The sequence below is a fragment of the Pseudonaja textilis genome, chromosome Z, assembly GCF_049901715.1.
Source record: "Pseudonaja textilis isolate UNSWEBS1 chromosome Z, rPseTex1.2, whole genome shotgun sequence".
Classification (NCBI taxonomy): domain Eukaryota; kingdom Metazoa; phylum Chordata; class Lepidosauria; order Squamata; family Elapidae; genus Pseudonaja; species Pseudonaja textilis.
In genome coordinates this window covers 22,195,888-22,219,379 of record NC_142008.1, presented here as the reverse complement: position 1 = coordinate 22,219,379, position 23,492 = coordinate 22,195,888, and the positions used below count along the sequence as shown (strand labels likewise).

Genomic DNA, 23,492 nt, shown 5'->3' with positions numbered 1-23,492 from the left:
GATAGATGAGTTCAGGTAGTCCTCCAGTTACAACTACAATAGAGTTCAAAATTTATGTTGTTAAGTGAAACATTTGTGAAATGAGTTTTGCCCCATTTTACAAATTTTCACAGTTGTCACAATCATTAAATGAATCATTGCATTTAGGTTAATAACATGGTTATTAAGTAAATCAGGATTTCTTTGCTTTTAGGTTGCAAAAGCTGATCACATGACCCCAGGAGACAACAACCATAAATATGAACCAGTTGTCAAGCATCTGAATTTTGGTCATGTGACCACTGGGGATACTGCAATGGTCATAAGTTTGAAAAATATGACCATTGTAACTTTTGTGTGCCATTGTAACTTTGAACAGTCACTAAATGAACTGTTGTAAGTCGGGGACTACCTGTACAAATTGTAGCTTTAATGTAGTTCTTTGTAAGTAATCTACACCTGTTAAACTTGGTCACCTGTCAATCCCTCCCTTATTGGAAAAGTGGAAGGGAATAATTTAAAGACAGATTCTACTGTAATTTTCTACATTTTCTACAATTAGAGTTCGTTCATTATAAAAGAAGTATGTTCTTATAATCAATAGGCTGTAACATTTTAGTCCATATTATGTCTGATGGTACAATTCAATGCATATAGATCCAAATATGTCAAGCGAAAGCGTTTGGTAAAGCAGTTGTTTATTTAAAACAAAGGATGTGTTTTGCAAGAGACACAACATGAAAGTTGTGTTTATTTTGAGGATGGGAAAAATATTTCTAGAAAAAAAATAACATAGCCAAAATTGTCAACTGCCATGAAATTCATAATTTATGCATCAACTTTAATACCACTAGATGGGAGCACTTGTGTTTCAAAAAAAAAAATGTAATGTAGGCAATCATTCTTTTCCTGACCCCCCCAAAATTCCATTGCATGCAGATATGTGATACAGCAGGAGCGAGTCACGGTAGTGAGGTGGAAAACCATCTAAATGGGTAAAATAAAAAACTAAACTAAAATAGCAAATGGAACTAAATCAGCTCCCAGTTGAGCAGATTCTATGAAATAAACACCAGAGTAAAATATTAAGACAGCCAACTGAACACTTAGACAAATCTTTTGCTTACTACTTAGAAAGTGACAAACTTTTAGTTTATTCTGAGTTTTAAAAAAACTTCCTAGAAATAAACCTATCACATTTTATGAATTCATTTCAATACATTCTTATTTTAACTTCCTAGCTAGTACTGATAACAAGACATGTTCCAATGTGATCACCTTTACATGATAACAGAAAAATTAAATGTAAACATGAATAATTTGTTTCCTTTTCTCCTTATGCAAATTATAAATATATAAGGCAGATCCACTCAAACAACATTTATTGTATTTCCTTCTTTCATTAGTTATAAAAATTATAAAAGCATATTGATTAATATTTATAAAATATGCAAATATCACAATTTAGTTACACAGCATATTGGTTTGGCGCAAAGCAAAGTGATGTAGAATGTAGATCCATGCTCATTTGTCTGTCTTCACTCTTGAGTTAGATGCTCATGACACACTGAATGAACTGCCCAAAAGAAGAAATTGTGTATCAGGTATAGTTTGTCATCACAGTCTTTTTAATGCAATTATATTGCAAGATGGCTGTAATATAGAGGTAGAGGGGACCTGTGAACTTTCAGCAGTTTGGACTCATTATTCCTAAAATTGTGTAATGCTTGATGAGAACTGAAAATTAGCATCTAAATTAGAATCCAACAATAGATCATTACAATTATACGGACAACTTCTCATTCATTTTTAATATTGGAAATAATTTTAAACCAACTGGGGAATATGGCTACCACTAAACGGTGTGGTCAATGCAGTGACACTTTCAAATACCATCTTGCAAATTCTTGATTTGAAGAACCATAGGATCATTATCTAATGGTTGTCAATTCTTGCCAAGAAAGACTGATGTTCTTTAAGATACTGTTCGACAGCTTATACATCTTTTAATCACTTTGCTAACTACTGGAAATATATTTGGCATTTTGGGGCAGTGAGGGAGCAAGTTGGGACTTCAGTAAGAACTAAGACTCATAGACTAGCATCCAGCATGAAGCTAGTGCAATCCAGCATGTGGCATGAGACGATCTATTGGAAAATGCCTGACGTTAAAGTGGAATAGCACATGTAGCTCGATGATATATGCTTTGTATACAAAAAAACATTAGGCTCAATTGATAGTGCTCCCAAGTAAGGCTGGAAATGAGTCCCCCAAAATCCAATATTCAAAAGCTACCAATATATTGGACTGTTGCCACTAGCTATAAACTAGTTACTTCCATTCTGGCCCTCCAATCATAATGACCTCAACTTCCAGAATTCTTGCCAATTGCCATCACAATTCTGGGAACTAAAACACATATGGAATATGTACCAATTTGGGTAAGGTTGGTGTAGGATTGAGAATTTTAGGGCCATAAGCTTCCTCTGGCCCTTTGTTCCAATCCAGCAGGGGAGGGGGGGTTCAGTAGCAGGAAGGACAATCTTCCAAAACAGTCCCAGTTTCGCATGTGGTCCCCATGGAAAAAGTTATTGCCCACTTCTGGTGTAGACAATAAGGTATCACTGATCATGTGGCTTTCACCATTGCCATATAAAAGACTTATGATCCTCAAAGGCCATCCATTATCTGGGAATTACTCCTAATGAAGGCAGAGGCACAGCTATATAACATTTTATAAAAAAAAGTTCAATGGAAGAAGGGATATCTAATCTGAAAACTAATTTTAACAACTGATATCGAAATCACTGTTCAAAGCATTTAACGATGCATCTCTATGTTTTGCATTTCTAGCTGGAAAGATTTAGAACCTCTTACATCATCGTACTGGAAATTCACCATCCCTTGCTGGGTTGCATCCCTTCTTCGAAAACTATCTGTAAAAAACAAAATAAAATGAATTAGATGGCAAATCACATATTAGAAGAAAAAATAGTCTTATTATAACTCAGTTTCAGAAAAACCAACTAAAACTAACTTGACAAACACAATAAATCGTTTTTGAACAATAGCAATAGCACTTAGACTTATATATCACTTTACAGCTCTCTCTAAGTGGTTTAGAGTCAGCCTATTGCCCCCAATAATCTGGGTCCTCCTTTTACCAACCTTGGAAGGATGGAAGGCTGCGTCAACTTTGAGCTGGTGAGGACAGTCAACAGAATTAGCCTGCAATACTGCATAACAACTCCTGGTCAATAATCTACTCATTAATTTAAGCCCAAAAATTAAATTATTAATACATTTTATAAATCTACAAGTTCTAATCCCTTATCAATCAAAAATGTATAGATTTTTCTTTCTTAGGTTTGATGCTCTTAAAAAATTGTATCCATGATTTAACCTCGAAAAAAGATTCAGAAATAGAATAAAATACTTCAATATTGGAACATTTTCAATGTCCTAGATAAAAAAAATTGGAGTAAAATTATTAGGACTAGATCTGATGGGCTTAAGCTACTATGAGAGTAAAACTCAGTTGAACCTCAAGCAAAATATTAATGATAAGCAAAATATTAATGATGATGGCCTGACCATTCAGAAAAGTCTTCATCCAATGGTTGAAAAGTCTTCTGCTAAAAATGGTTTAAATTTGTTTTCCTAAGATAAACAGACTGGATGGCTTACATAGCCCATTTCATCATGCTTTGTATTTCAGGGGGAAAAATTTACTTGATAAAAGGAGAAATTAAATACCAGTCAAATTCAGTAATTGTTGTGAAGTAAATCATACCAGTAAGAGCTCTGAGTTTTACACAGCAGGCTATATAGTCATCAAAACTGATCTTTCCACGACAGCTGTATCGTTTCACAATTCCATTGATGGCCTGTGGACTCAATCTAAATCCTAAATAAATAAAAGGCACAAAAGAAAGCAAATATGTTGAATTTCCTATATCAGAAATATTCATTATTGGATAATGTGTATTTTCAGTAAGGACAACTACAAAATGACTGTAAAAAGTCAGATGGACAGTTGCTTTACTGCAAAACAGAACACCAATCTCTAGCATCAGTGTTATTCCAAATTATGTTTCTAGAAGTCTAAGAACAACAGGAAGTCCTGCAAAATAAGATAATGGAAGCATAATTGATAACAATCTTTACCCCCCACCCCCAAAAGGAAACTCCAAGAAAACCAAGTGGATATATATAGAACTTTTAAATGCTAAAAAGAAATGGAATGATGTACAGCTCCAAAAGAATAACAATTAGGAGGAGGAAGTATAGATTTGTGATAAAACAGGCAAGCCATACTCCCCTTGCTAGAACTATACCAGCTTAATGGATTTTTGGATAATGGCAAATGCTATTCCTATTCAACTCTGTCTTGGTCAGTCCCCTTTGTAATACTATATTCAGTCCAAAAGGACTACTAACAAATTTGAATTCAAGAATAATTTCTCTGAGATGATAGAAAGTGAAAGCTGGTGATTAATGGTTAAAGGGGACTAAGTATATGTTGCTTGCAGAAGAGAAGATTGGGGAGAAGTATATTAATAGTTTCTACTACTACAGAAACTGAGATTTACAAGGACTAGACTAGGACTTCCCGAGTCTGATTGAATTTTAACACAATTGGAGAATTCTGGGAGTTAAAGTTCTGAGAAATCAGAAGAATTACAGGTTAGGGGACATTCAGGATTCTTCCATAGGTTTTTCCTGTGGCCATTAATCCAAGCCGGAGAAAAGTTCTACCACTCACCCATGGACAACAATGCTTTTTGTAGCTCCTGAGAATCAACTGTTCCACTGCGGTCTGCATCAACATTCATAAAATGTTGCCTCCAACCATTCAGTATAGCCCAAAGTTCTTTAAATTCATTGAAGCCCATTGTGCCAGACATGTCTCTCTAGATTATTGTTAAGGATCAAACCATACTAATAGCAAAACAAATGCAAGATACTCATTGTTTACAGAATTGCAGCTCTGATATCAAGGGTAGATGATCACTCATGACTTATTTTTTGCTGAAAAATCATTGAATTCAACTGCAATTTTTTGCACATTTTGGTGCAAAACCTATGGAAATCAATTTATTTCTTCTCAACGCACACGCATGCACAAACACACAGAGCAAAGGATACCAGTGAAACACTTTAATGGAAAAATAATACCTAAATTTCTAAAGTATGTGCAGAGTCTACTCAATTAGCAATGAAACATGGATTTCAAACAATTCCAACACAACCCAATCATGTTGGCTACCCTATAGATCAGTGGTGGCTAACCTTTTGGGGCTCCTGTGCCAAAAATTGCGAGCACACCAGCACGCCTGTACTCATGTGCCAGCACCCAGAATGCAATGCGCATGCCCCCTCCACATGCCCCCTGCGCATGTGCGTGCAATCCCCACCCCACCCCCTGACCTGCATTGCATCTCACAGCTGATTTTTCGGCTGGTTTGGGGCCTTTTTCAGCCTCCCAGAGGCATGGGAAAAGCCTCTGCAAAGCTTCTCGGGCCAAATTATAGCCACATTTCATCACTTCCTGTACTGGTACATTTCCTGTACTCTTCCAGTGATGAAATGGGCCTATCATTCGGCCTGAGAAGCCTTGCAAAGGCTTTTTCCAAGCCTCTGGGAGGCCGAAAAAGGCCTCAAACCAACCGGAAAAAAAATCAGCAGTGAGGTAAGTTTGCCTGCGGCTTGCGTGCCAGCACAAATGGCTCTGCATGCCACTTGTGGCACGCGTGCCATAGGTTCGCTATCATGGCTATAGATAAAAACGTTCATGGAAAGAAATGTTTATTAAAATACTCTTCTATGGACAACTTTACATAGCGCAGATTTCATATCATAATGTACAATATGGTCAAAATAACAGAGTTGGAAGGGACCTTGGAAGTCTTCTAGTCTAACTCTGCTCAGGCAGGCAGGAGACCTTTTATCATTTCGGACAAATGAAATATTTTCTTAAAAACCTCCAGTGTTGGATCACTCATAACTTATAGAGGCAAGTCTTTCCACTGATTAATTGTTCTAATTGTCAGGAAATTGGGGCTGGGCGGAAACCAGCTCAGAATATTCTATGTAAAAGCTAAAAGTGATTTCAGCTGCCAAAGTGCTCTCCATTACCTGAAGGTATTTCTTCCAATCCACAAATGCATTAGAAATCAGAGCTAGACAAGTGAAGGATACATCAAGCATGGAGATCATGAGTCTGCAAGTTTCTAAATTAAAGGCTGTTTTAAAAAACAGGACAAATAAGTAACAGATAAAGACATTTTACGCGTCACTAATTAATGTGTATTTGTTTCTGCAATACTAGGAAAACAAATTTTAAGACAGAGAAATAGTCTAAACATTTTCCTATAATGCTATGAAATTTCCACCGATTCAAATATAAGTAAAAGTTACTGTATTTTTCAGTGTATAAGACGCACTCCACCCTCCAAAGTGGGGGGAAATGCCTGTGTGTCTTACAGAGTGAATGTTGCTGAAGCCCCGCCCACCCACCAGCCTCCATCTTTCGGCCTCTGCTTCCCAGCAATTTGCCTCCTTGCAGAAAACAGAAAACAGCACAAGCAGCTGATTGTCGGTTGGATCTGCCTCCTGACAATCAGCTGTTTCAGGCTGCAGAAATTGCCATTGCCTATTGCCGCTTTAACGTGCCTCATTTTCAACCTCTACACCCCATTTTTTGCCTCCGCGTGCCCCATTTTTGGGCCATTCCGATCCCCGCCTTGTACTAATCAGGCTGTGCTGAAACTGACCAGGCTGTTTGCTATTTGCTGCAAGGAGGCAAATTGATGGGAGGCAGATTTATTTATTTTCTTGCTTTCCTCCCCCAAAGCTAGGTGCATCTTATACTTCAGAGTGTCTTATAGTCCAGAAAATATGGTAATCAAAGTACTTTATCAAATTAAATTTGATCACTAATCACTACAGATAATCCTTGCATTATGTCCTTTAGTAACCATTTGAAATTACAAAATCCCTCCCCCCAAACTATTTACGACACAGTCCTAAGATTACTAATGTTGCAGCACCACAGCAATTGCTCACCAACTGTAAACAACTCAAACAACCATAGAGGCACTGAAACATTCGCCCTGCCTATTCCCCCCACACACACACACACACTCCCAATGGATATCCATAGGCATTGGGCCTGTGAAGACTCACTTACCTTGGAAAGATCTAGTGAGCTGTGTCTTCTCCAGACTCTCTGCTGGTTTCTTTGCCTGCATCCCTGCAGGTTCTGGTTGTCTTTTCCAACAGTTTTTGGCGCAAAGAACGGAAGCTGGGAGAGGCTCGTATGGTGCTCCTGGCCTCCATTCTTCATGCCAAAAAGCTTGAGGAAAGCCAGAGAAGTCTTGCAAGGGCCAGTGATTGCTTCCTGGCAGGCTTTAGTCACCTTTGCAAAAAAGATTTTGATGTGAAGAACGGAATCCAGAAAGGGTGTTTGCGGTGCTTCCAGCCACCATTCTTCATGCCAAAAGCTTTTTGCAAAGACAACCATAGCTTTTGGGAATGCAATCACTGGTTCCTATAGGACTTGGCTGACTTTCCTCAAGGCTTTTGTCACAAAGAATGGAGGCCAGGAGCGGCCTGCATGGCCCTCCCAGCCTCTGTTCTTCGTGCCAAAAGCTTGTTGCAAAGATGACCAGAGCCTGCAGGGACTCAGGCAAAGAAACTACAGCAGAGAGACTAGAGGGGACACAGTTTGCTTGATCATCAAGATCATCATCGAGATCTGCCTGTGGAGACCTGATAGGGCAGAATGGAGGGGGAGGGGAGCATGAAATATTTCAGTGGGTCAGGCCATGGGGACCTTGGGTGGTCAGAAGCACTGGGCCTGGTTTCCCATCCTGAGATACCTCATGTGCACTTCATGACCTGAGCATTTGATTAAGGAATGCACTGGGTAAATCATGTTCAATTAATGTGATCCCGTTAATGAAATGAAAGTTACGAATGTAATTGGCAGGCTGTATTACATTCATAACTTATATACCTATATATAGACATGCCCATGTTATTTTCACAACATGTGGAAGTGGTTTACCATTGCTTTCTTCTGAAATGCTTTTTAAACTTTCCAGTCTATTCTATTAACCTGGTGTACTTCGATCAAAGTATTAATCAGATCTGGTCAAGTCAAGACAATGAGTTGTGATCCATAATACCCATAATGCCAAACCACTGCCAAACTGAATGGAGTGCGTGGGAATTAAAGTAATCTTTAACTTCTCATTCAAGTCAAGGATTCTAGTCCATGAAAATTTATGCTACAGTGAAAGTCATACATAGAAGTGTTATTTAATTTGCCAAACTTACGTTTATAGGTACCAGCAATTCCTGACTGAGTCAGACATTTTTGTAGCTCATCAGCATCTATTTGCCCATCCTTTGAAAACACAAACAATGTCAATCCAGCTTTATTTTCTTAGGCCCCCCCAAATTTCCCAACAAGGTAGCAGGTATTGTGGGATCAAGGACATAATCAGATTCTGACATATGAATGGGGGACATTCATATATAACGCTACTTGGGCATATAAGAACAAACAGGAATTTTCTCTGAGGCCTAGCAAGGAAATCTCTGATCCTTGGTTGCAACAATTTTTTATACAATTCTTTCCAGTATTCTTTCTTCAATGCAACCTTAACAAGTATATATTACTGTTTTCCATTCAGATGAATGAATGGTGGAATATAGCTGTGAAGATATCTCCACTGAGGAAAAAGTATGCAATTAATCTGTTTATGATGAAATAAAGGCAAGACATACACTTCAAAAAAAAAAAACAGCTATATTGTATATTCCCAATTTTTATCCATTTTTATACTTTGCAGAAGACACAATTTATATTTTGAATAAAAAAATAAGAAATATCACATAACCAGTTTAAAAAAAAATAACTAACAGCCTATATCTGGATCACCAATCTTGTTACCAACAAGGCATAAAATCATACCTGCCCAGCTACTGCAGCAAAATAACCATATAATGGATCTTGAGCCTGACCAGGAAATGCTGGTCCACCTGGAGCACTTCCATACTAGAAAAGAAGTAAAATCCTATTATTATTTTTTACTTACCTAAATTGCAAATAACAAAAAAGCACGAATATTTAAGAAGCATTTCATACCAATATTGTTTCAATAGACTGACAGCCTCCTATGTATGACTGCATGCATTAATAAATATTTTACATTATCTAGAGAAAGGTCAACTTAATCCATCAGAATGCAGAATGACAGGAAAGGATCATGGATGTCTTTTAGTCCAACACTCTGCTGAAGCCTAACCAGTCCAGATAAATGGCTATCCAATCCCTTCTTTAGAATCTCCAGTAATGGAGCACCCTCAATTTCTAAAGAATCCATGTTCTGGAAGCAATCCATGTTTCTTTTCATACTTTATATAATTATGAGACAAGGAAGGAGATTAATTGATTGGTCAAACCAGTAAAAGGTGTAATATTTCAGCCACATAGTATAAAATTATTACTTAGGGCAGGAGTCTTCAAACTTGACAGCTTTAAGATTTGTGAACTTCAACTCCCAGAAGTGGACTTCCTCCTCCAGTCATGTTCATGCTCGGGAATTCTGGCAGTTGAAGTCTACAAGTCCTAAACTTGCCAAGTTTGAAGACCCTTAACTTAGGAGGTATATCCTGAACCATTGTAGGGATTTGGACAAAGCACAGTCATAAGACCAGCTGATGAAATATTGGGAATGGAAGAAGATTCAATCTACTGGCAGAACACTATTCTGCTTCTCTCCAAGAAAAATTCCCAACAATAATGGAAAATTCTGTGCACATATGTACAGTATATCCAGTCACTTATCCCCAGACAGAATAATTCATTCATTTATAAAATACAGTCTTAAACCAGTATATTCCAAAGCCTCTCATTTCTGTTAACAAATGCACACGTTTTGCAATTGGAAAACTAAATGGCCATGTTAGGCCCTTCAGTTACATGAACCTTGACATGGAACAATTTTCTTTTTCATTGGAAGGGGAAAAAACAACAGGACCCAAATCTGAGATAAAAATACTTGACTGGTTTTAGGAAATGAGAGCTCTGAGGTCTGTAGAATATTCCTGAATACTAATAGTCCTTAACTTATAACAGTTCATTTAATGACAGTTCAATGGCACTGAAAAAAATGTGACCTATGACTTTTGAAGCAGCCCCATGGTCATGTGATCAAAATCCAGGCACTTGGCAACTGGTTCATGATGGCCATTGTGTCCTAAGGTCATGTGATCCCCTTTTGTGACCTGACAAGCAAAGGCAATGGGGAAGCCAGATTCACTTAATAACTGGGTTACTAATTCATCAACTTCAATGTTTCACTTAACAACTCTGGCAAGAAAGATCATAAAATGGGGTAAAAGTCTCATAACAAATATCTCATTTAACAATACAATTTTGAAGCTCAATTGTGGTTGTAAGTTAAGGACTACCTATATGCACTGTAAGGTTTCTCAATTACTAGCTGTTAATTGCACTAAGCTTGGTTTTTTTTAGCAATGCTTTGCTGAAATAGCCATGGTGCTGAGTTCATACCATATGTAAAACTGTGAGCATGATTTTAGTGCAATAGGTAAGGAGAAAACAAAAATTCAAATGATTGTTGGCTGCAACCCATGTCCTTTTTCATTGTAATAAGCTAGAATTACCCAGAAACAAAATATCTTAGCAGAACTGTTTGTTTTATATAAGGAAGTGCCTTCTTTGCTTAGCAAATCTATTCATTAAGTATAGTACAAAGTTCATAGTTCACCAGTTGGTAAAAGGAAATAAGTAGGCATATACAAATTCAGTTCGGTTGGCATAATGAAAGACTTTTTAAAAATGCACCTAACATTCATGGCAGTGATTACTTGTGGAAGGAGGAAGATCACTCTGCCAGGAATTGCTATGCCTGTATGAAGTCATAATAAAATAGGTCATGTGCAACATTCATAGTTATAAATACTAGATTTAACATAGTACAGGTAGTCCTCAACTTACAACAGTTCGCTTAGTGATGACAAAGAATACTATAAAATTTGGGTTTTATTTTATCAATGGCTAGACAAGAAAATAGGGAAATAAAATATTAGTAATGATAAAGTAATGATGTTATAATTAATTATAATGAAATGAATATTATGTATTAGATCATGTAATAGTTGAGATTGCTTGAAAAGAATGATGTGAATTTATAATTGAAGTCTAATAAGGTGTTAATAACAAAATAATATACATAGTTGATATATATGAATTATAACTTAAATGTAAAAGGGGAAGACTGCTGCTATTGTGCACAAAAGATATGTACCAACCAACACACTGTACAATGGAAAGATGGTTTTATTTGTTGTTTTATGTTTATGTGTGTTTATGTTTGTTTAAAAAAAATAATTAAAAAAATCTTGCAAATCAAGTTCAACTTCTACAGAATTATTAGAAGATCAATATAGGGAGAGAAGCAGGACATGGTTCATTGCTCTGATCTGTTTCAGGAAATGATATTTACACAATAACAATGGAAAGTTGGTGCAACCCAAGTGTGAAACAGAAGTTCAACTGGGCAAGCAGAGATACCTTAGATATTTAAAATCTAATAATAATTATTTATTTAAATAATAATTTTCTCTTTAAAACAACCATACATAAGAATGTGGGAGTTGGACTAACTTGAGGATTGACATCTGACTAGCATTACATGTCTACATGAGTTCTATTTCAAACGTGCAGCTGAAAATATACAGCCAGAAATTAAGATAATACAATTTAAACCCTCAATCACCTTACTCCATATTCTAGAGTACTATTATGCAAATAGAATAATCTATTTCTTTGCAATACTGTGCAAATTACACCAAAAGTAGAAGCTTGGAAATTCCAATGCAAAGAAAGGGGCATTCATTTAACTCAAAGGTCTCCAAATTTGGCAACTTTAAGATTTGTGGACTTCAACTCCCAGAATTCTCCAGCCAGTATAGTTCGGTGGAAAATTCTGGGAGTTGGTCCCTAAATCTTAGAAGTTGCCAAGTTTGGGGACCCCTGATTTTAACTCATGAGAGGTATAATTCGGTACACCGAATTAAAATTAATTCGTCAAAACACACAGGATTTGCGCCAAATTCAGGGGTCGTCTTTTGTTTCGGTTTAGTAAAGTACACGTTCTGGGCTATCTATATTCAGATCACTGTAGGCGTCTTGCTTCTCCCTTAGCTAGCAGACTCTTGAAATTGCGCAACAGTCCACCTTAAGGTCTTGCCCTTAAAACCCAGCAGCTTTAACTTAGTATACCGATCAAATTACTGGATGATCGGTATGATTACCGAACAACCAACAGCTTACTGGATAAATCAAGACCAGAAGAAAAAAAATGGCTTAGCGTAACGTGTAAACCCGATCAGTTGCGCCGACAATTACTGGCAGAGCCTCGTGGAATTATACGAAGGGCGGAGGCTTTTTCGAGTCTTCCGGTAAATCGGAAGCGGGACTTTCTAAGCGCCCATTGAGCGTGGCTCCGCTTTACAAAGCAAAGATGTTCCCGTTAATTCCACCACACCCCACCCAGTCAGGTCCCGCTGGAGGAACCACCCAAGCGGCTTTCGGGCTCTGGGTTCACCCGGAGAGGTTTTTCTCCTCCCTAAGCGGTACCACCTTCCACATCCCTGCAGCGAACGTAATCAGGCAAACCGCTTTCCACCAGCGAAGTCAAACCGTTCCCCGCTGACGCCAAAAGGAGACGGCGCCCGGGAACGTCCGAGGAGGCTCTTTTTGCGCTTCAAGCTGCCTTACCCCGCCCTGGAAATAGCCTCCTCCGGGACCAGAATACGCCATAGTCTGCAATTAGTTACTCTTCTGAAACAAACGGCAACCTCCCCGTGACCTCTCGACGCTACCCCAAACCGGAGGAAGTCCGGATCAAACCATTGCCACGAAAGGAAGGGAATTGGAAAACGTTTCTCCGCGGGGAAGCTGCGGGTGGCGCCGTTTCTAGCTATGGCTATGCCCTTTCGAGCTCGCCAGTCCTTGCCCGTCTTGTATAAAATTGGGCGAAGCACTTAGCATAAGCTTCCTCCTCTTTTCTGATGAGAATGGTATAAGCCGGATGTCCTTTATTTTTTAATATATATATATATATATATATATATTGAAACTATGTTTGTGATGATGAAACTAAGTATTGAAAACCCAGATAACAGTTTCCGGAGGAGGAATTAACAAATGTAGGCGCGCGGGGATAATTAAGAATGTTTGCTTTGTGAACGTTCCAAGGACAATACGGCACGTCGGAAAGGAAGCATAAGCTACATAGCCATACTATGAGCCATAGATTCAGAGTTTTGCCATTTAGGAATCCGAGGGATTTAATCCTTCAAATTTAGGTCTTCTTCGTTGACTGTGTTGCTGGGCGCGTAAGCCTACTCGTTACTCAGAAGTAGGTTCCATGTGACTGGGTGGGACAGGTTTATCTCGCAGGATTGCTTTCAGACATGTTCTTTATATGTCAGCAAACCCCACATTTAAAGCGTGTGCCCCAAATAAGCATCTAGGATTTCATCCTTTAATTCATCACCTTCACAGAAGAAACCAGAGGGATAAAAAATTGTTGTGGTGCTGTAGTTCAGTCTTGCACCTTTTCTATGACTGTTGTGACATTGCATGCACACCAAAAGAGAAAGTAGCAATATTCTGATAATGATGAAGATGGTTTAAAACAGGGGTATTCAAACTCGACAGCTTTAAGACTTGTGGACTTCAACTTCCAGAATTCTTCCTCCAGTCCTGTTAGCTCAGGAATTCTGGGAGTTGAAGTCCACAAGTCTTAAACTTGTCAAGTTTAAAGACCCTTGGTTTAAAGGCATGGCTGTCAAACTTGCGAACCATGGGTCCATGCATCATGTACTGGCCACACCCACGCCCATGCCTGATTTAGTGAAGGGGGTAAAAGTCATGGTATGTTCTTGTGATGATGCCGTGATGTGAGTTGGACACCCCTTGTTTAAGGAAATACAAGTAGTCCTTGATTCATAGTCATGTGTTTATCAACTGTTCAAAGTTATGACAATGCTGAAGAAAGTGACTTATGACTGGTCCTTGTATTTATGATTGTTGCAGTGTACCCACAATCACATGTTCAAAATTTGGACATTTTGTAATTTACATGTATTTATCACCTCTAGTGTCCCAGGATCATGTGACTGCCATTTATAACCTTCCCAATCAGGTATTAACAAGCAAGATTAATGAGGAAAGCCAAATTTGGTTTAACAATTGGTGACTCACTTAATGATTGTGGCAAAAAAGGTCTTAAAATAAGTTGTGAGTCATTTAATAACTGTCTTGTTTAGAGATGTAAGTTCCAGTCCCAATTGTGGTTGTAAGTCAAACCCAGGAAGTTGGTTATTAATTTAAGCTAAATCTTGTAGGACTATGGATAGTTTTTTTAAGGTTGTCATATTTGAAAATGCCAATTAAAGATATTCAATAAATCATGGTTTAGCATTTATGTAAATATTTAATCTTTACATACAAAAATAATAACATCTTCAAAAAACATTGTACAATATTATTTCTAACATTCCTGCATACAACAAATCAATGTGTGACTACAAAATACTTATTTTAAATAGATTAATAGTTAATGAATATCCTATCTAAAAGTAGGTTTTTCATATTTCTGTATCTTTGTTTCTTTTTTAATGTATTAATGTATTAAATGATTTACACTAAATTAATTAGGTCACTTTTTGCAAAATCATTGGATCAATGTTGGTCAATGATGGTATGTTACAGCCTTGCCAGTCTTACATTTGCAGTACTTAGAAGTAAATTTCAGGTTTTTTATTCAATGTTTTCTAGGGAAAGTATGTCAGGAATGCAATCCTATTTGCAAAGTAATTTCTAAAAGACAAAAAGGAAAAGATAAATTTGTGAGACATTATTCAAAAAGATTAAAGATCAAGGTTGTTATTGTTTATAGGTTTATATGTTGCTTCGGGGAGATCTTAATGGATTTTTTAAAATTAAGTTTGAATGATGACACTTTAAACATTTGTTTATAGGAATGGAATCCTATTTGATTTAATGAAGATTTCTAATCGTTATGACATGGGATTTTTCCAAAATACGCTCTCTAGAACTACAGTAAGTATACCTAAGAGCACACCTGTTTCTGATCTGTATGCAGAAACTGTGACATACTCAATTAAGGCCAAAATAATTGTTAGGGCATTTAATTAGCAGTTAGGCACATCATGTTGTGCTTTTTGAATCCAATCACATTGTACTTACTGATTTATACTCTTAACTATTCATGTGCATTATTTTGGTTTTTTTTCCAGATATTTTTGGAATTTTAATAACAAACAATAGTTAACTAGATAAAATAGATTTTAGACATTTTTGCTCAAAGAAATCTTTCTAAATTTTCATACATTGTCCTTTGATAAATCTTTAATAAAACCCAAATAATATTGTGAATACTGTTTAAGATGGGTAATAGCTCCATCATTTAAAGAGACAATTATTGTATTATGATTTCAGTCAATATCTACATTTACATTAAATGCTACTAGGAAGAGCTAATTCCTTAAAAAAAATCATATAGTATGCATTTGTATCTATGTTCCAATAAATCCATAGACCTTTCACAATATTTTTTTTACTGTTCTGGTTTGGGTAGAGAAATTTTTGGAATCCCCCTTGAGGGAAAAATTACTTTATGTTGAAATCACAAAACTGAATATTTAATGAATTTAAAGAAATAAACTTTTAATGGAATTTTACTGCAGATGTTATTAAAAGTTTTAATATTTTAATATTTATAATTGCCATTTATTTATAACATCATAGAAATTTTATTTAATTTTTATGTAGACTAATATATTTTAGTTATGGTTGGTTATAATTCTGCCGTGGCAATTCTGGGAGTTGAAGTTCACACATCTTTAAAATGCCAGAGTTGAGAAAGTCTAGTTTTTGAGCACGTGGGTGCAAGGAAGCACAGCATTGATCTGAGTAGTTGAATTACGCTTACTGTTATGAAATTTGTTTTCTAACATTCATTTGGAAACTGCTTTCCTGAAAGTGATATATCTTATCCCCTCTCCTAGATTTTGGAATAATAGGGAATAAGTCTTAATCTTTTTATGTGGGACGGCTCTTCAGTTGAAGAGTACTATCATATTCCATCCACATCACCTATTTTCTTTTCTTAAAAAATAAAAATGTGCCCAGCTCCTTCAGTTTCTCTGCATATTTCTAACTCATTATCATCCAACTTGCCCTTTTTGAATCTGTTACAATTTTTCTGAAAGATTCAGACATATTATCCAAAACTGGATAAAATATTTTTTATTTATTTATTTTATTTATTTGTCAATTGTTTACGAGATAATAAGTAAAAGTGTATACATAATTATGAATACATGAAATGAGTACATATAAGAAAAATGAAAGAAAAATAAAAGAAACAATAGGACAGGGACGGTAGGCACGTTGGTGTGCTTATGCACGCCCCCTACAGACCTCTTAGGAAAGGGGTGAGGTCAATAGTAGACAGTCTAAAGTTAAAGTTTTGGGGGTTTGGGGAAGAAACTACAGAGTCGGGTAGAGTATTCCAGACATTGACCACTCTGTTGCTGAAGTCGTATTTCCTGCAATCAAGCTTGGTGCAGTTAACCTTGAGTTTGTATCTGTTGTGTGCTCTTGTGTTGTTATGGTTGAAGCTGAAGTATTCATTGACAGGTAGGACATTGCAATGTATGATTTTATATACCATGCTTAAATCAGACCGAAGAGCGTAATTCAAGGTTTTCTAGTTCTAGAATTTCAAGTCTGGTGGCATAAGGTATTCTACAACGAGTAGAGGAGTGGAGAACTCTTCTTGTGAAATATTTCTGGACTTTCTCAATTGTGCTAATATCAGATACGTAATGTGGTTCCAGACTGATGAGCTGTATTCGAGTATTGGTCTAGCAAATGTTTTGTATGCTCTAGTTAGTAGTGTGATGTTACCAGAGAAAAAGCTACGTAAGATTAGGTTAACAACTCTTAATGCCTTTTTGGCTATGTAGTTGCAGTGGGCACTAGCACTTAGATCATTAGAGGTGAGTATTCCAAGGTCCTTTACAGAGCTTGGATCATCAACAAGATCTTGACTATTCAGCTTGTATTTTATTTTCGGATTTTTTTGCCAATATGTAAGACAGAGCATTTATTTGTTGAGATTTGAAGTTGCCATTTGTTTGACCATTCTGATACACAGTCAAGATCATTTTGAAGGGTAGCAGTATTGTCTGTGGTATTGAACAGCTTTACATCATCAGCGAAAAGAACGCAGTTGCTCTTAATATGATCACAGAGGTCATTTATGTAGAGTATGAAGAGAGTTGGTCCTAGAACACTGCCTTGGGGGACACCACTATTGACAGGTACAGATAGGACGCTCCCAATTTTGACCATTTGTTGTCTGTTTGACAGGAATGCTTCTATCCAGTTATGCAGTTGTCCAGAGATACCATAGGATTTTATTTTTAGTAGTAGTTTGTCATGTACCACTGAATCAAAGGCTTTACAGAAGTCTATGTAGATTGCATCTATTGTTTTGCCCTGATCAAGTTGTGTAGTCCATATGTTTTTGCAGTGTAAGAGTTGCAGATTACAGGATAGTTTTTTTCTGAAACCAAATTGTTTATTGGAGAGTAGGTTGTTTGTCTCTAAGTGGAGGATGATGGATTGGTTAATAATTGATTCCATGACTTTACAGCTGACACAGCATAAGGAGATTGGTCTGTAATTTTCAACTAGGCTGGGGTCTCCCTTTTTGAAGATGGGGATGACTGTGGCTTGTGACCATATTCAAGGTGGGGTTCTGCCAGTATAAAATATATGGAAGTTTAATATACTGTGACTTGGAAATTATAGTTCTGTTGATATAGCCTAAAACTGCATTTGTTTTTTAAATCTTTTTTTAAATAAACACAATTTGCAATCAGTTGCTGATCTTTCTTCCAACTATAATTACCAAGGTATATATTTCCCACAAGTTTTACTAAGGAAAGAATTTGCTTTCATCTTCATTAAACTTTATTTTGTAATCCATTTCCTTTAACATATCTCTTTTACATGATCCCATTTAATTTTGTGACATCTGCAAATTTGTAAGCATTACTTCCTGTTGAAGAGGATAGGACCTCCGCCTGAATCTTGTTGCACTCCGCATTTAATGCATCTCTCTGATCCAAGTCAATATGCTACCCACTTCATGTTTCCTAGTCTGCTAATGAGAATATCATGTAGTAATACTACATTTCCTTGAAAATAAGACCTATCCTAAAAATAAGCTCTATTGTGTTTTTGCGTGGGCACCCAATATAAGCCCTACTCCCAAAATAAGCCCTATTGTAGGGCTTATTGTCTGTTTGCTTGTGCTGCTGTGGCCATGAGAAGAGGCAGGGATGTGGAATTGCCCACGCATCCTGCATCGACTTATCTCAGGGCCTCCGCATCCAGGCCATCCATGTCCTGACTCCTGCCACCAGACCACTTTTGTTTGCTGATGAGGCCGCAACAGAGCAGGAGGCTGAACAATGTGTTGGTGCCGAGGTTGCAAGGTGAGACAAGGGTTGGGGCATGCATGGCCTGGCTGCAGGGGCCCAGAGGTAAGCAGTGCGTGGGGCAGCTCCATCCCCACCTCATTTTGTGGCCATGGCACCAGCACATCGCTTGGCCTCCTGCTCTGTTGCCATGTGAGCAAGCAGAAGAAGTGGCCTGGCAGCCACATTTGGTCCTGTTGAATGGGGCTGCTGGAGACATGGCGGCAAGGCTGGTATTGGAGCATGGGTAACCTGGCTGCATGGGCCCTAAGGTAAACTGGTGCAGGGCATGTGGGGCAGCTCCACCCCCTGTTTTGTGGCAGCACTGGCATGCTGCACGGCCTCTTGCCCCGCTGTGAGCAAGCAGAAGAAATGGGCCTCCAATGTACTCTTAAAGTACGTGGAAGAAAAACATTTCCCCAAAATAAGCCCTAGTGCTTATTTTGAAGCCCAAAAGAAAATAAGACTGGGTTTTATTTTTGAGGAAAAATGAGTGTATAAAGTATTTTTCTAAAATTAAAGTATCTACAACATTTCCATTATTTCCTAAGGAAGTTGTTTGGTTAACAATAATGGTAGATTTGCTCTTGATAAATCCATGTTGACATCTGTTAATTATGCCATTGTTTTATAGAAGCTTACGAGGTACTTTCTTTATAATCTATTCAGAATATTTGAGGGCATTATGTTTATTTGGCTGGATTCTCGTTCTCCTTTTTTGAAGACAGGGCAATTATTTTCCTCTGGTCCTCTGATGTTCCTCCTAATTTGCTGCTGATGCAACTGGAAAGACCAGCTGGCAAAATGAAAAGGGACAGAGTGCAAGAACAAGATGGCTCTCAGAGAGCATCAAAGCTAGAATTGGAGTTAGCCACTTTGTTTTGTTCTGCCACTAACAAAATAAGTCTTGGTCTTGCCCAGACACCCATCTCTTTAACTGGTTTATTAAGGCATGTACTACATTGTACTTTCATGTTTCACATTGCTAGTTGCACAGTGTGGCAGTGCAACATAAAGCACTTGGGGATTAGTAAAAAAAAATGGGGTAGTACTCCTGTGTTCTGTTTATCCTGGGATGAAACTAAGTCCAACCAGCCAAAGTGGACAGAAAGCAGGTTGAAATTAGAGTGATTGGTCAGAAGGCAGATTGACCAAGTTTACAGATTCTCTGGAGCCGTGAAAAAAAATTGTGGCCCAATTCAGTTGCATGCCTGTTTTGTACCAATATTTTCTATGTTCAGTCAGTGATGCCAATTTTTGTATAATTTAATTTATATTCATGAAACTTGTCTCAGGGATTTGTATTACAGTATTCTCAACTGTAACTGTGTTGTTTGGTGAAAAGTCATCACTTTATTAAAAATCTTGTTTGCAGAACTCTTAGGTATAAATTTCCATTATTATTTTCTTGTCCTCCTATTCAAAACATATTGCCTTGCTCTTTATAGTTGATCTTATTCTCTACTGATCAAGAGCAAAAAGTATCTACATGACAAAGAAATGTTTCTCCTTCAAAGGGTTTTATTTTATTTTTTGAAACATACCAAGTATAAATGCTGATAAACAGATTTGGAAACCAAACCTTGGAAAACAGAATACATATATATTTATGAATACAATACAAATATAATTTGCTAATATACAGTAAGAAATTTGAATTAAATTGCTTCTTTGTTATTTATTTAGCTTATGAGTTTGACTTAAACATGCATGATAATGAAACATAAAATATTTGACATTGTTAGGTATTTGCTAACAGAGGAATACTCAGGCTATGGAATCTGGAAAGTGAAATCTGAGATTAGATCTCTGTTCCAATTTGCCTCTGTACCAGCCTTCTTGGCTGATATTTTCTGAATCGAGACAAATTTCACCATAGAAAACTTTAAACTGGAAGTAGCAAGATGAGTGTGGATGGATTCAAAGGACTCTTAAGTCCCCAATTTTTCCTTGATCTGAAAAAAAAGCTTAAGAAGCCACTTGAAAACTCTTTTTTCATGTGCCTCCCTGCTGGTCTTTATATTAGAATCAGGGAATATTTCAATATTTTTCATTGCTTTTTCATGTTTTGTTAAGGGTACTTTAATAAGACTGGATTTAGCATTTCTTGTTCACATTCTTGGCTGTTGAGTACAAGTGTAGGGTTCTCTTATGCAACCTTCCTATTAAACTTACAATAAAATCACAACTTCCTATAGATAAAAGAAATTTATAGATTACAGATACTTTTGTATGCAATTTGTATGCCAGTAGCAGACTTGGCACTATGGATATTATATTTTATAGTGTATTTACATAGGATTTGTCAGCTGGAAAGCTATTGCTGGTCTGACAACCCCTATAACTGTTTTACAGTTCTCTGAACATAATCATGAAAACTTGCAGAAACTCATTCCAAATGTCACGGATGTGGTTTTTAAAGTTCTTTCCTGATCACTCACAAAAGCTAATACTCAAGATCCTTTTTTCAGTGTGTCTTCACTGTTTAGTGCTTTGACTATACTCAGTCCTTTCCAAAATATACAGATTAACAGGAATTAAGGAATTATACAGAAGATATTTCTTTGGTGTTCTGATTGCTGTTTGAGTGGCTCATATTTTTGGGGTTTCTCTCCCATCCCTGTCGAATTTCAGTTAATGGTCTATCTATACATGGAAATACTAGGAAAAACTTAATGAACAACACAATGCAAGGAATAATGAGAGAGAGCAAATAAACTGGAGGAAGGAACCATGGGTACGAGCCAGGATTCAAGAACCTCTTCCCACCATATCCCAGTGTATGGGCAGTACACAAAACCAGTGTAAGGTAGCCCAGATAGGACTGTGAAAACAAGGAAACAAAACAATGGTTAGCAAACAAATATTAACTTCTGAATGCATTTTCTAGGGAATTAGTATAAAAACTGTTAGAGGATTCAATATTTCTATCCAAAATTGGACTAAAGTAGCATTTGCTAGTTTCCAGAAATACAGTCCAACAGAGTACATTTAACTAGATTAAGTCATCCTAGATTAGGGCTGAAAGACTAAAACCACTGTATTTATTAGAATGGTTAATTAATTGATTCTGAAAAGATTGCAAAAATGCCAAACAGAATCTTACCTGCACAAACCGAAACTCTCTCCAGTTAACACTGTTGCTGACAGAAGGCAAGGATGTTATCCCAAGGAGAACAAACAGGAAAAAACCTAAGATTCCCAAGGCAAGGTAAGAATCGCTGTGCCAGGCGCTGCCAGTCCAAAATGGATCTGTTTTGTTTTTGAATGCCTTAATAGAAAACAGAAATATATGTATGAATATAATAATTTCAAAACAGATCTGCAACATATTGCTCCCCTATATGTCACGAGGGGAGTTCAAATGTAGTAAATATTGCACATCATAAGCTCCCTTGCGTTATATACTTATTCAAGATGATCATGACAGTTTTTGTAAATTGAAGTCATACTAGCCTTCCAATATTAGAATCATTGCAGCAATCAGAATTTTTTTAAAAAATAAAAACATTATGACATGTAAATTCTTTTTAGTAAATTAGTAAGGTCTTTTTTTTTAAAAAAAAAGGACATTAAACTACCACACACATCAATAATGAGAAAGAAGAGATGAAGACATTAAGGACTGGTTCCCTTCAATTAGACATAGTTAATTTAGCATAATTTTCAAAGTTGGATGGTTCTTTATGATAGAAGAAAAATATTTGTTAAATATCCATATGAACACACATGGGTATTGTGTGTGTGTGTGTGTGTGTGTGTGTGTGTTATTATTTTTTCCGCATGAAAAATTCCTTTGGCTCACATCACACTCAAGTCTTTTCAAAGATCTGGAAGAGCCATTGAGGCTGAACATCCAGATACACGCATACTCACCTCTCTGAAAACTGACAGGCTCAGGCAAGTTTTCAAGGGTCTGCAGAGTGAAAACTCTATCAGTCTTGGGGGGGGGGGGATTCTGTACCAGAGATTAAGTACTATGACAGAGAAAGTGCACCTCCTAGGTCCCAATAGGTGAGCTTAATTGAAGGGACCTAAAATGTTCCCAAGTTGTCCAGTCTTGCTGGGTAGGCAGAGTCTATGGGAGGTAGATGGTTTCTCAAATAACTAGGATCTATGGAATGGAATGTTTTCTAGATGATAGTGAGCACCATGAGTTGCATCCAGAGGTCAACTGACAACTCCTGCAGCTCATAGAGAAGTGAAGACACATGGGCACATCTAGGTATATTCTGGATCAGCTACATCTTCCAAATGGTCTCCAAGACCATGCCATATAAAGTATATTGTAGTTATCTAGTATTGAGGTGATCAAGTCATGTGTCTGAAAGGCCTCTAGATCAAGGAATGGGTATAGCTGGCACACTTGGAGAAGACTTCCTAGTCACAACTGCCATCTGCTTTTTGAGCAGGATATGTGAATACAGAATGACATACAAATTGCACACCTCTCTCAAATGGAAAGATGCTGGCCCATCCAAGGATAAAGATGAAGATTTATCAGAACTAGGTTGCCCAAATATCTAAAGGCGTTACATTTTGTCAGAATTGAGATGATTTCCGATCAAGAGGTTTCAACTGGGTATGATGGCCAAAAGATCATGAATAATGAAGAGGTAACAAAGGAGTATCTACTGCTCTAATGATGTGACAGTTATGAGTTGGATCTGAAATGACTTAGCATTTCTTTGCTAGGTCTATGGGAACTTTGCAATTTCCTCATTTCATGACAGAGTATGTGAAATGGGCGGAAAATGCTAAAATGATTCAGGGCATCCCTGAAGTTTGGGAAACTATTAGAGCCTTCACCCCATTTCTTCCTTAAACATTTGCATTAGAGTGGGAGCAGTAAGGGAAAACATGGTTTCTGCTTTTCTTCCAGTATTGT

General features: G+C 37.1%; 2 protein-coding genes and 1 long non-coding RNA gene across 9 annotated transcripts in view; 1 reads left to right on the top strand and 2 right to left on the bottom strand.

Annotated features, from left to right (window-relative positions):
* Nucleotides 1-660: 660 nt before the first annotated feature.
* On the bottom strand, nt 661-12,888 carry SRI (sorcin). Of its 2 annotated transcripts, none has more exons than XM_087915263.1 (8): nt 12,663-12,888; nt 8,964-9,047; nt 8,324-8,393; nt 6,182-6,225; nt 4,746-4,893; nt 3,774-3,887; nt 2,858-2,916; nt 661-1,555 (listed from the first exon to the last, which is right to left on the bottom strand). In XM_087915263.1, the coding sequence occupies exons 1-8, from the start codon at nt 12,669-12,671 to the stop codon at nt 1,529-1,531; spliced, it is 555 nt and encodes a 184-aa protein (XP_087771389.1). In that variant the 5' UTR covers nt 12,672-12,888; the 3' UTR covers nt 661-1,528. The 2 variants fall into 2 exon arrangements, with proteins under 2 accessions (XP_087771389.1, XP_026571882.1); XM_026716097.2 differs by having other exon boundaries at nt 12,801-12,888.
* Nucleotides 12,889-13,152: 264 nt separating this feature from the next.
* LOC148123939 (uncharacterized) overlaps nt 13,153-23,492 on the top strand; it is a 17,600-nt gene continuing 7,260 nt past the window's right edge. The window contains exons 1-2 of the long non-coding RNA XR_015739892.1: nt 13,153-13,231; nt 15,071-15,152. This is a non-coding gene — a long non-coding RNA (uncharacterized LOC148123939). The remainder of the gene's footprint in view (nt 13,232-15,070; nt 15,153-23,492) is intronic.
* Nucleotides 20,108-23,492, bottom strand: part of STEAP4 (STEAP4 metalloreductase) — a 21,939-nt gene continuing 18,554 nt past the window's right edge. For all 6 annotated transcript variants that reach the window (XM_087915261.1, XM_087915262.1, XM_087915260.1 and 3 more), the window contains 2 exons: nt 21,711-21,875; nt 20,108-21,428 (listed from right to left, as the gene is read on the bottom strand). In XM_087915261.1, the coding sequence (XP_087771387.1) occupies nt 21,150-21,428; nt 21,711-21,875 (444 nt within the window). In that variant the 3' untranslated portion in view covers nt 20,108-21,149. The remainder of the gene's footprint in view (nt 21,429-21,710; nt 21,876-23,492) is intronic.

Coding starts and splice junctions, on each gene's coding strand:
- SRI (XM_026716097.2), bottom strand. CDS start 12,842: ATGGCGTATTCTGGTCCCGGAGGAGGCTATTTCCAGGGCGGG. Junction 9,048..12,800: donor GAGGCTATTTCCAGGGCGGG/GTAAGGCAGCTT, acceptor CTTCTTTTCTAG/TATGGAAGTGCTCCAGGTGG. Junction 8,394..8,963: donor TTGCTGCAGTAGCTGGGCAG/GTATGATTTTAT, acceptor GTGTTTTCAAAG/GATGGGCAAATAGATGCTGA.